The sequence below is a fragment of the Nannobrachium achirus genome (assembly GCF_963921795.1).
Source record: "Nannobrachium achirus genome assembly, chromosome: 15".
Taxonomy (NCBI): Eukaryota; Metazoa; Chordata; class Actinopteri; order Myctophiformes; family Myctophidae; genus Nannobrachium; species Nannobrachium achirus.
Genome location: NC_137822.1, coordinates 41,146,410 through 41,158,645, shown reverse-complemented (window position 1 = coordinate 41,158,645; position 12,236 = coordinate 41,146,410). Strand labels below are relative to the sequence as shown.

General features: G+C 42.4%; 1 protein-coding gene across 1 annotated transcript in view; it reads right to left on the bottom strand.

Moving 5' to 3' along the window:
- LOC308298772 (phosphatidylinositol transfer protein beta isoform-like) overlaps window positions 1-12,236 on the bottom strand; it is a gene marked incomplete at both ends in the record, with an annotated part of 45,125 nt that overhangs the window by 18,688 nt on the left and 14,201 nt on the right. The window contains 3 exons of the mRNA XM_080742445.1: window positions 1,388-1,479; window positions 2,086-2,231; window positions 9,291-9,321. Of these exons, the coding sequence (XP_080598571.1) occupies window positions 1,388-1,479; window positions 2,086-2,231; window positions 9,291-9,321 (269 nt within the window). The remainder of the gene's footprint in view (window positions 1-1,387; window positions 1,480-2,085; window positions 2,232-9,290; window positions 9,322-12,236) is intronic.

Genomic DNA, 12,236 nt, shown 5'->3' with positions numbered 1-12,236 from the left:
CAGCGGATGACATGAAAAGGAAACAAAGAGACAAACGTATATAATTATTACCAATAGACTGACTTGGTATATTGAACAGGTTGATGATGTTACCATAATGAATACATTAGCATTATAATATGAATACAAAGATGGGTTGTGTGAATAGCTTACTGTCTACTATAAATGTATTACACAGCTAAAACGTTCATATTGATCATTAAGGACTATCCTGTTCATCGTTTGACAGCACAATCATCAGTGTATTTTGGATTCATGTCAATTTGTGTTTTCAGATATTTAACCACTTGGACCGTCAATACTTATAAAACTTTACCTTTCACTCTGTAATTAGTCTGCGCTTTCCCCCAAAATAGCAACACCTCGCAGCACGAGGCGTTGTGAGCTTGTAGATCTGATATTTTTAGCTAAAGTCCTCCGACAGTACTGTACTGTCTTTTCTTACGTCTCTGTAACTTTGTAAATAACTGTATACTGCTGTGCTACTTCTGGACAACTGAATTTCCCCCTTGGGATAATAAAGGTATCTATCTATCTATCTATCTATCTATCTATCTATCTATCTATCGAATATGGATGCTAGGGTTCAAGTGGTTAATATAAAAAAGGAGAATCACACAAAGATTTGGAGAACCCTCTGTAGTAACTCTGAGGACCCCCTAGGGGTCCTGGACCCGCTGTTGAAGACCCCTGTGTTAGGATAATGGAACGTAGCCTGGCATGGCCGCACTAAAATCACTGCGTAGATATTAGTCTGGAATCTGATGATTATATGACTTATTAAATACAATAACTACATCCGTAAGCCTTAAATTAAATCAATTATTTCTTGTATGTCCAAAACCGTTTGTTTTGCATTTATCATTTTAAAAATGATTTAAACTAGTGAAAACAGCCGATCTACAAGCACACAACGCCTCGCAGCACGAGGCGTTGTGTGCTTGTAGATCTGCTGTTTTCACTACTTTTGTGCGACGGCCATGTATGATGAAGCAGGGCTTTACTTTGCGAAAGAACATACAAATTTGGAGATACAAGGTTTCCACCCGACAACGACGAAATACTAGTGTTGTTGCTGCTCTTATACCACCATTATTACTGGGGTTGGTGTGGGCCAGACAGTAGCCCCCCGCGGGCCGCAAATGGCCCGCGGGCCGCCTATTGGGGAACCCTGCTGTACTGTATGTCAACATTGACGTTGTTGCGCCGCGTAGCTCAGGAAATTGGCACACAGCTGCAACATACGACAAGCTACTTCTTCAAAACCAACTCTGCATTGGATCACGTCGCTCAATCACATCACTAAGGCGTGATTCAAACACTCAATCAATCAACCAACCAATCAATCTAAAAGCACCCCAAGAGTAGTGATGTACTGGCTACTTACTAGTGCGACAGTAAGGGTAGGCATTCCAAGCTTTTTCATGGAAAACTAATGCTCCTTCTGGTGCGATCATCTTCACAAAACCCGGGACTTTACTAAGGAGGGACAAAAAAATAAGTCAGACGTATTCTAGAGGGATTATTACAGCATTCAGATCACCGTTATGGAGGAGAGGAAATGTTAAATATACAACAAATATTTTAAGGTATCCTGTCAAGAAGTTAAATGTATTTGAAATCATAACTATTATAATAAGTAGTTGTTTACACAGAGATATAAAAATGTGTCTAAAACCTTTCCTGCCAAATTAAGGTTTTTGGTTTCGTTTCCACAATATGGACAAAGCTTTTGAGCTTGTAGATGTCCTATTTAAACCAATTTTTGAAAATATATGCATTTTTTTTTTACATGGACAAGATTATGAGGATTACGTAAAATAAGTGTCTCAAATATCTCAAATAATTTGCGATTAGGTGATTACTAGGTAATAACGGTGACAGGCCTAATCACTAGTTGGGAAGAGCAGTATCATTTCTTTAAAAAATAATAGATTCTGCACTTTCTGGTGAATGTTGAAAACGCTCTGTTTTTATTGCGTCGTCTGTATCATTTCTGTGACGTACCTTTTTAGATGGTAGATTTTGTGTGTGTACTGTCCTTACCTTTTTAGATGGTAGATTTTGTGTGTGTACTGTCCTTACCTTTTTAGATGGTAGATTTTGTGTGTGTACTGTCCCTTCTCGCCCTCCTTCTCGTAAGGTTCGTTGATCAGCACCTCGATGCCTTCTCCCCCGCCCGTCTCATTCTTGCTGGCCTCGGCTACAGAGTACAGCTGACCCACTTGATACTGACAACACAAGAACACACAAGAACACAGGTTTTTATTATGAATCAGTGCGTTCCGAACCTTTTCGTGTCAAGTAACCCCAAAATGACATGCATTTTGGCTGCGGTTTGGTCACTAGGGATGGGACGATATGAACATTTCGTGACCAAAAACAATTGTGATTTACGATATTATCGGTATAATCAAAAGATCCCCAACATCCATTACACTGGTGGCGGAACATTTGCCAAAAAATAGCAGATCTGCAAGCTCACAACGCGTCGCAATGCGAACAACAACATCAACGCTGATTGGCTGTCAGGACGCGATGGGTGGAATGGGGGTGAAGTGAAGGTCATTTCAGTTGGATGTGAGTGGGGCGAAGATACCGAAGCAACCGTTCACGCTGCCCCGTTCGGATCGTTCGCAAACATGCCTGTTCGCATCGCGCCCGGTCGCATGTCGTCTCGTCTTTGCATTGGCTTTGTAATTGTATGTAAGTGCGCCACTCGAACCATCCAGGTTTGAACCAGGGGGAGAGTTCCGCCGATTTAAAATGAGCCCAATACGGAACTAAAACTTCCTATGATTGGCCGCTAGTTGCGCTCTTTTCCCCCTGGCCGGTTGCAAAAAGAATTGTTCTCCATCCATTGGATCCCATTCATTTTCCCCTTTCGTGTTCTAACCTTAATTAACATTTTCATGAATACTTTATGGTTCCTATCGCTAGTAAAAAATTGCCTTTCAATCACGATGATATGCGTTTTGTGAAAATAAGGTCCCATTTATGTTAAAATTGATGATAAAGTTGCGGGGGGCGTGGCCAACTAAACTGATACCAGCCGGCTGTGTTCTTCTTTGTGTGCTGTATTTCGGGAGGCTCCGACTACATTCTCCCATGTATCCCTGCGGTTGCACGTGACCGTTGGCAGCCAATAGCCTTCTCTGGTTGCATTTCAATCTATGATGGCAACACCCATGCCAAGGACCCATATTAGCCCTATTCACAGCCCGCCCACTCAGCATCCCCCGGGTGCTGAAGTCCCGTTTTGAAGGGGAAAATCCTACTATAGCCTATAGAGTTAACACAGAAATCGCAAATTTAATGCAATTTCCGAATAGTAAAGTATAAAATACGGCTAGCATGATCAAAAACACAAGATAGTAAAAGGCACAAAGCATTATAATTGACTTTACCCTTAGAAATAATGATTTGTTGGCTTTAAGTCCAGCTATTTCTGTTATAGTTTCCCCTTCTAAATTGAAGTCAGCACCCGGGGGATGCTGAGAAATTTGCTGAGTGGGCGGGCCGTGAATAAGGCTAATTGTGTCATTTGCGCTGCATAGAAACCAATGGCTTCGCTTTGTCCATATCTTTTATACAGTCTATGGTTTGAACGCAGCTTTAGCCAGACAGATAGCAGGTCTGTACCTGCTATCTGTCTATCTATGTTCCCTCCACTGTGAAGAGTATCTGCAAGCTCCACCCCTGGCCCTCCTTCATTACATTGCATCACAAATGAAAACACAAAGAACCAATTAGAAGAAGTACCATTACTGTATTGTTTTAAGGGGATCTAACACAGTGATTCTCAACCTGTGGGTCGGGACCCCCAGGGGGGTCCCCAAATTATTTCGGGGGGGTCCCCAGATGATTAACTTAATGTGCAACATTGTTTTCTCAGTCAACAGTAAAAAAACCAACCTAAGGTTTAAGCTTATATATAGAGGGTGTCTGCACATTTCTAAAGTGACAATTTAAGGACTTTTAAGACCTTTTTGGTACCTCTGGTTAAACATTGGCAAAAATGACAAATATTAGAGGCAGAAATTCTGAAAATAGCAGATCTACATGCTCATAACGCCTCGCTTGAACAGTTCGAGTCTAACTAAATGTATTGCCAATTCCAAGTGCTCTTCAGGGTGGGGGGTCCCCAGTTAAAATATGATTATTTTGGGGGTCGCGGCCTGAAAAGGTTGAGAACCACTGATCCAACACAAAATGTGTTTATAATCACATGAATGCCTCCCAGACATTCTTTTAGTTTGTGTTTTTTACATGAATAAATACTGGGTCTAAATAAAAAAATCACACTCGTGTGAACTGAGCGGTGGTGTGTGTGTGTGTGTGTGTGTGTGTGTGTGTGTGTGTGTGTGTGTGTGTGTGTGTGTGTGTGTGCCCCCTGTGTGTGTGTGTGTGTGCCCCCTGTGTGTGTTTGTGCCTGGCCTATGCCTGGCCTATCCTGAACAACAGCGCCCCTCCCTTAACATGTGTGGTCAGAAAAGGTTACTGCAGGGCCAGGCTACATACCCGGAGACAGACAGACATACAGACAGACAAACAGACAAACAGACAGACAGACAGACCCACACACACGGCCACGTATAGGAGCGTTGTGACCACCGCTCAAAAAGAAAATGTGCCTCTCGTCTAATAGCAGAACAACAACTAGTTCATCAACACCACTGGGTCCTTTGGTCTATAAAACCAAACACTGTTTGTTGTTAATGCTAAAGGGGGTTTCAGACGGAGATTATAGGAGCGCCCTATAATTAATTTTCAATGGGAGGCAGGCGATTATTTTGGCAGCGCAGAGAAGTTTAGGGGAGGCGAGGCGAGCGGGCGCGGTCCCGTGAAGTCCCCGGGCACTTGCTCGTTCGTGCATGCGCTCGCGGGTGGCGACTGGCGAGAGGTCATCTTTGTGAAATACCGTGCGGCGTTTACTCGCTGAGCGAGTGTGTTTATTGTGTCTCACTGCAGCGCGGTCCCTGCTGATCCTAGCGCGAGCCCCCGCAGCAACCGCCGTTCGTCTGTAACCCCCTTTACAGTTACAGTAGCAGGTTGGCCTCAGTTTCAATTTCGTCGACTAAAACTATGTCGAAAAATCTTTGTCAACTGCGTTTTTTTCACTGACGAAAACTAAATAAAAACTAAATAAAAACTAAGCTGTGATGACTAGAACTAAGACTAAATATATTGACAATCTCGTCAACAAAATAAACACTAGACTAGGGAGGGACTAGTGGAGAAGAGAGTCATTTTATGTTTGGTTGCTCTCAGGTTTTGCGTGCTGAAAATAGCTTATAGATCGGCTATTTTCAGCACGCAACCAAGTGTAAAATCAGCCATTACGATGCCATCAAGGCCTGCCAAAACACATTTTAGTCGACTAAATCAACTGTAGATTTAGTCGCCTAAAATCTTATGATACATAGTCAACTAAAATTTGACTAAAACTAAAACTGTTCAGGTGACAAAATTATGACTAAAACTAAAAGACAATTTATTCAAAAGGCTATGACTAAAACTAAATCTAAATTTGCTGTCAAAAACAACACTGGTTGTTGCACCCGGTGACAGCTCTACGTTCCAAGCTTCTGCTAGGTGTTTAAAAATGTTAGACCAGTAGCCACGTAAGCGAGGACATGACCAGAACATGTGTGTCATGTTCGCTGGGGACATATGACATCTATTACAAGAGTCTGTGACACTAGGATATATTTTAGATAGTTTAAAATTAGTAAAGTAGATGCGATGCACAACTTTAAATTGTATTAAGTTCAGCCTAGCGCATGAAGTACTATCATTCACTCTTATTAGAGTATCCTTCCAAACATTCTCATCTATAACCCCTCCTAGTTCGTTTTCCCAGTCTTTTTCTATTTTGTCCAAAGAAATTTCTGTATGTTTAGAAATGGAGCTATAAATCTTTGAGATTAGCCCTTTTCCAATTATAGCAGTGTCCAGTATTGTGTCAATTAGCGAGTTAGGGAACGCATTTGGGAAGGAAGTATTGTATGTATGAACAAAATCACAAACCTGGAAGTATCGAAATAAATGAGATCTTGGATGGAAGGTTAAACTTTTCACACAATTCACTGAAGCTACAAAATATGTTGTCTCTGTACAAATCCCTTAACTTAAATAACCCTGCTCTCTGCCACAAGGCATAGGCTGCATCATTGTTGGGAGGGAGAAAAAGGTGGTTGTTCTGAATAGGGCTATGATTGGATATTCCTATGAGGCCTAGGGTAGCTCTAAATTGAGACCAGATTCTCAACGTCGAGACAACAATTGGCTTTTTTCCCCATGTTTTGAACCCTGCGGCTTATACAACGGTGCGGCTTGTATAAAGATTTTTACAGCTAACAGGTTAGTTAGTTTTACAATGGTCTTTAACAAGGATTTATATATACATTTTTACAGCTAAAGGCCACCAGGGGCGCTCTAGCAGGAAGGACACCTGCGGCTTATAGTCAGGTGCGGCTTATATTTATGTAAACATTTGTTTTTTGTTCTAAATTTAGCTGGTGTGGCTTATATTCAGGTGCGGCTTATAGTCCAGCAATTACGGTATCAGTAGCATTACAAAGAACCCTGAAAACCTACCACTTCCATACGGAATGGGATGAGGACTTTTACCCCCATTACTTCCCATTCCAAGTACATTTGTCTTACGCCTGTAACACCTGTGTTGCTATTCCAAAGCCGCCACAAACATATTTGCGTGGGTAGAGCATGTTGATCTGGCCGTTTTAAAAGTAGCTCCCAAGTCAAAATAGTCTGGGCACCCCTGCTCTACGCACTGTGCTGCTGTATACTGTACTGCTGTTGTATCCTACTGGCTCACCTGCCAGTGAGGAGCCCCCACCAGGAGGACGTACTGTTGTATCCTACTGGCTCACCTGCCAGTGAGGAGCCCCCACCAGGAGGACGTACTGTTGTATCCTACTGGCTCACCTGCCAGTGAGGAGCCCCCACCAGGAGGACGTACTGTTGTATCCTACTGACTCACCTGACAGTGAGGAGCCCCCACCAGGAGGACGTAGGGCCTTCGTCCTAGTCCTCCTGTCCAACACTCATGTTGCCCGTGGGTAACATGTCATTAGGTCGAACACCCTTTGGATCGACCACACAACTCTAACACAAACCTATGGCGAACTCTAACCCTAACCCTAAACCTAACCTCAGTAACCGTGACGCGGGTGATTATCTAACCTGCCGAGCAGTGCCGACGCTGTTCGACCCAACGGGAGTTCGACCTATGGGGCAGTCCCCCAGCCCGTGCAATGACCAATACCAGCCCTCCCCGCGGGGAACACGGGCCAACTTTGTTCGCGCAGACGCCGCCAGACGAAGCCAGATGCACTACGACGGATTTGAGCCCAGAACCTCCCTGATGGTGGGCAGGGACCCGAATGCTGGAGGTTCTTCTAAATTGGCACAAATAAACCAGTATGGGGAGAAAAAAAACCTCTGGATAGCACTGGATTTGTATGTGGGTCAACAAGAGTAAACAGTCAAATAAAAGGAATTGGGGCATCTAGAGCAGTGGTTTTCATACTTTTTCATATCAAGGTTCATTATTTATTCAGGATTTGAGCCACGGACCAGCAGGACCAGCAGGACCACCGTTTGATGAGATTTAGCCTCCCAAACCCAGAACGTACTGTATGAATATGTTGTTATCGTTGGATAGGAGTTTGTCCACAATTCCATGCTGTATTGATCTCGGTGCCATGGCATTGGTCGAAGATTCATTAGTCCGAACTTGTTAAGAATACTATGCCTAACTCTAACCCTAACCCTAAACTTAAAGGTATATTCAGTGATTGTATTTCATTCTAATACAAATATAATTGGTACATTTTCCATTCATTCTCCTCACTAGAATGTGTGCTGACCATAAGGACCGTGTTACGAGCATAGCTAGATTCGATTTTCAGAGGTGGCCAGCCAGCCCTCGACCAATCAGGGTAGAGTATGGCCGTAGTTATGTTATGATGTTTAGTTATGATGGTCAAAATAAAGGTTTTGAGAACCACAGTCGCTCTGAATTAAGAACGTCTGCTAAATGCCTAGATTGTAAACTACTGAACTCATAAAATGTCACAGTCTCGTAGTAAATCAGTATCATACATATCCTGAAGCTGGAGACGTAGGCCTACCGATATTCAGTGATTGGGTCTAATGATCAAAACGAGAACATTTTAATGGTGTAAAAAATCTATAAAAAACGTAAAATTTCCACGCTTTAAGGCGGGTAAGGGACAAGATGACCCCCGGCCACTTTCATTATCACTGAATACACCTTTAACCTCAGTAACCCTAACTAAATTCGGACTAATGAACCTTCGGACTAATGAACCTTCGGACTAATGAACCTTCGGACTTAAACTTCTTCTAGGGACAGAAATTGGTGGCAGAAAATGTGCATTTAGTAAAGATATCTCCACTTCTTTCCCACAGGGAGATTAACACGGACCCCATTCATTCTCCCCACTTCCTCCAGTGACTATGGCAATGAAGTGATTGTCCCTAGAAATGCTCTGAATGGCCTGTTTTTTTCCCGAGCATGTGTCATTTTGTTTACAAATGTTGGTTGCCAACACAGGACGGCGGCGAGAACAACACAAACCAGACCTAATTAAAATACAACAATGTAACAATTTGGTTCTTGATAGGACCCCATCATTATTATCCTTATTTTATGCTTAACTATTACAAAATAGCAGATCTACAAGCTCACAGCGCGCGCTGCGAGCTTGTAGATCTGCTATTTTTGAAAAGTCTTGAACATTTGTGCAAGTCTTTGACTTTGAATATTTTTGAGCCAATTCTACATGTGTCTTCTAAATCCTTCTAAGGTTTTTTGAAAAATGCATGTTTCCAAGTCAGTGGTGCTCAAACTGTTTCATGTCAAGGACCCCCAAAATGATATGTATTTGGCCAGTTGCCACCACGGACCCACCGTCCACCCCCATCTCAAAATATTTAGTTCCCCCCAGAAGCAAAATTTGAGTTACAAAATAACGTCTGCTTTTAAAAATACAACAAGCTCGCAGCGTGGCACTCGGTGCAGCTCTGTGAGCTTGTAGATCTGCTATTTTTTAATAGTTAAAGCAGAAAATAATGGTCTTTTTAAGAGGACTTTAGGTGTGAAAGGCACTGAGTGTTGCGCCGAATGCGGTGACCTATCAAGACTGGCTTGCTGGGTGATTATCATAGAATGATTATTATTGATTGTGAATGACTTTTCTGACCTACTTCCTGAGGTGAGTTGTTGTTGTGACACTTACCTCTTCCACAGACACCGGTAAGACCACGCGGCTGAGGGAGGGAGAGCGAGGCAGGCAGACATGGGAGGGAGGCAGAGAGAGAGAGAGAGACAGAGACAGAGAAATGAGTTAAAAGATCAATGGTGCATCAAAAATCATAATCAGCTCTCATATTAGGACAACACACACCACATGACACTTCAGTTATTAACCCATTTATTAACCCATTTAGAACAGATCTACAAGCTCGCAGCGCGGCAGCTTGTATATCTGTTATTTTTGAAGAATCGTGAAAATTTGAATTTTGACCCGATTCTATAAGTGTCTTTTGAATCCTTCTAAGGTTTTTTTGAAAAACCTATGTTTCTATGTCATCAATCTGGCCAGCCATCGTCAAAGAGTTCTCAAACGTTTTCATGTGAAGGACCCCCAAAATGATATTTATTTGGCCACGGACCCCCATCTCAAAATATTTAGTTCCAGGGACCACCCAGAGGCAAAATTTTTGTTACAAACGTTCGCTTTGAAAATACATATTCAAAGATTTGCAAACATTTTCACGACTTTTTCCAAAAATAGCAGATCTACAAGCTCGCAGCGCGGCACTTGGTGCCGCACTGTGAGCTTGTATATCTGCTATTTTTCACTGGTTAAAGCATTCAATAATTCTAGGCCTAAATGGGTTAACACAGCGGGTGCTGACGACGCGTGCACACGCTTGGTCTTCCTCCTCAGGCCCACCTTACCGATCATCACCACGAAAGCGTGGGGTGGCTAAAAGTAGCTGACAGAGTACAGCATCTTGCAATGGGCCTGGTGTACAAGATACACTACACCTCCAAGATACCCATGTACCTGACAAACTACTTCTTAAAGGTCAAGGATGTTCACGATCACAACACCAGAGGCAGCTCCACAAATCATCATCAACGCAGATTTAACACTAAACATCAACATGTGGAACGCCCTTCCAAGCCAAGCCTTAAAGGAGAGCAAATCCCTAGCCTCCTTCAAAATTGGTATGAAAAGTCACCTTCAGGCGGCTGCTACCCGTGACTTGTAAATAGACTAAGCTCCCATGCTCCCCCCCAACTTTTTTTCTGCCCTTGTATTTGATGTTTATGCTTTTTCTGCTTTTGAAATTGATGTTATCAAACATATAATTTTCGGAATGTCTGAGTGAGTGTCTGTCTGTCTGTCTGAAACAGCGTTTCTCCTCAGTGGCTGGAGCAATTGATCTGAAATCGCATCACCATTAGCATATGAACACACCTGACATAACTGTGAAGCCTGTTTGTCACTTTCACAAATCATATGCTGTATATTAGCATTTTTATGGTGTACTATCTATTCTGCATCTAGCATGAGGCATATCTATTCTGCATCTAGCATGAGGCAACATGTTTAACCAGCTCTGTGTGTGTGTGTGTGTGTGTGTGTGTGTGTGTGTGTGTGTGTGTGTGTGTGTGTGTGTGTGTGTGTGTGTGTGTGTGTGTGTGTGTGTGCAGGCGGGTGTGTGTGCAGGCGGGTGGGCGGGCGGGCGGGGGGGACACAGTATCTCTGTAGCCATTAAATGAAACGGGTATTTCTTACATTGATGCTCCTACATCATGCAAGCACCAGTTAAAGTTACTTTCCATCCCTCATATACTGTGTGCACAGTGCACATCCCATAACCTACACACTGCACATCATTTCGGAGCTCATATCTTTAAAAGGGTAAGGGCTAGTCCTAGATAAAGTACTATGTTCTATCCGTCTGTCTTTCAATGTTATATGAGATACTTAAAGTGTGGTTCCTGTGGAAATAAGCTGTAGTGCTTTCTAGGATCTCCTTTTAGTTGACCTTGTACCAGTGATTTTGTACTGTCATGAAACTGTACTTTTTTCTATTGCAAACTTCGAATAAATTCTTCAATCAATCAATCAATCAATCAATCAATCAAACTCTTTGATGTCTCCGTGTGGCGACGATGCGGTCGACGCGTCTGATAAGGGTTTTATATTAAACTGTAATTTACTTAGTCGAAACTAAAGACTTGCAAAAGCTAAATCACGTTTTTTCAAAAATAGATATACAAGCTCGCAGTGCGGAACTCGGTGCTGTGCTATGAGCTTGTCGATCTGCTATTTTTCAATAGTTAAAGCATTAAATAATCCTAACCCTAAATGGGTTAACACACTCTACCATATTCATAAGAAAAGTGACATAGTGCTGCTTTAAGTGGTTGAAGCCTGGAGGAAGGTGAAAGATTTACAGTCCTATGGTGCTGACTAAGGTGCTGACTCAGTGACTTCATACATCATAAAGTACTCAAAGGTGATGAGATCTCTCATAAGATGAGAACATGCTGCTAACATGAACACGTTCTGACTGCTTATTGGAATGACACGTTGCTTTTGTTCCACAGTTAATGCATTTTTGTCTGATTTAAATGATATAACAATGTTTAATTCCTTGCACAACGTATATGATTGGTTTTTAGATTAGCGCTATGTCAAATAAACTAAATATGATATGTTCTTCTGACATCTGAGCTTTATGTGCCAGAGCTTGCAAGTCACAAGACTCTAACACTCTCTCTGGAAAATGCATTATTATCCACACATTTGCTGCTAATGTAGGAAGTGATGCGATAATCCTAATCCTACACATTTCTTTACTTCTGCCATCCTATATGCGAGGAGGACAATGGTCCTGATGTCAGACTCTGATGCTGGACGGATGTTACAAACATCCTGTCATGTATAAAACCACGTGCCATGTTTACAGTAAGTGACACAGGATGTCAACAAAGTGACAAACCTGATGTAATAACCTTTGCATCAACTATTAGCAACAAGCTCAAACAATTCTAACTCAAACGCGTGAATCAAACCAACATCCCGGTTCCAACAATGGACCAAGGGCGGCGCGCTTGTTTTCGGTGGAGATGACGGAGGTGTGGATATACAAGATCCACAAAC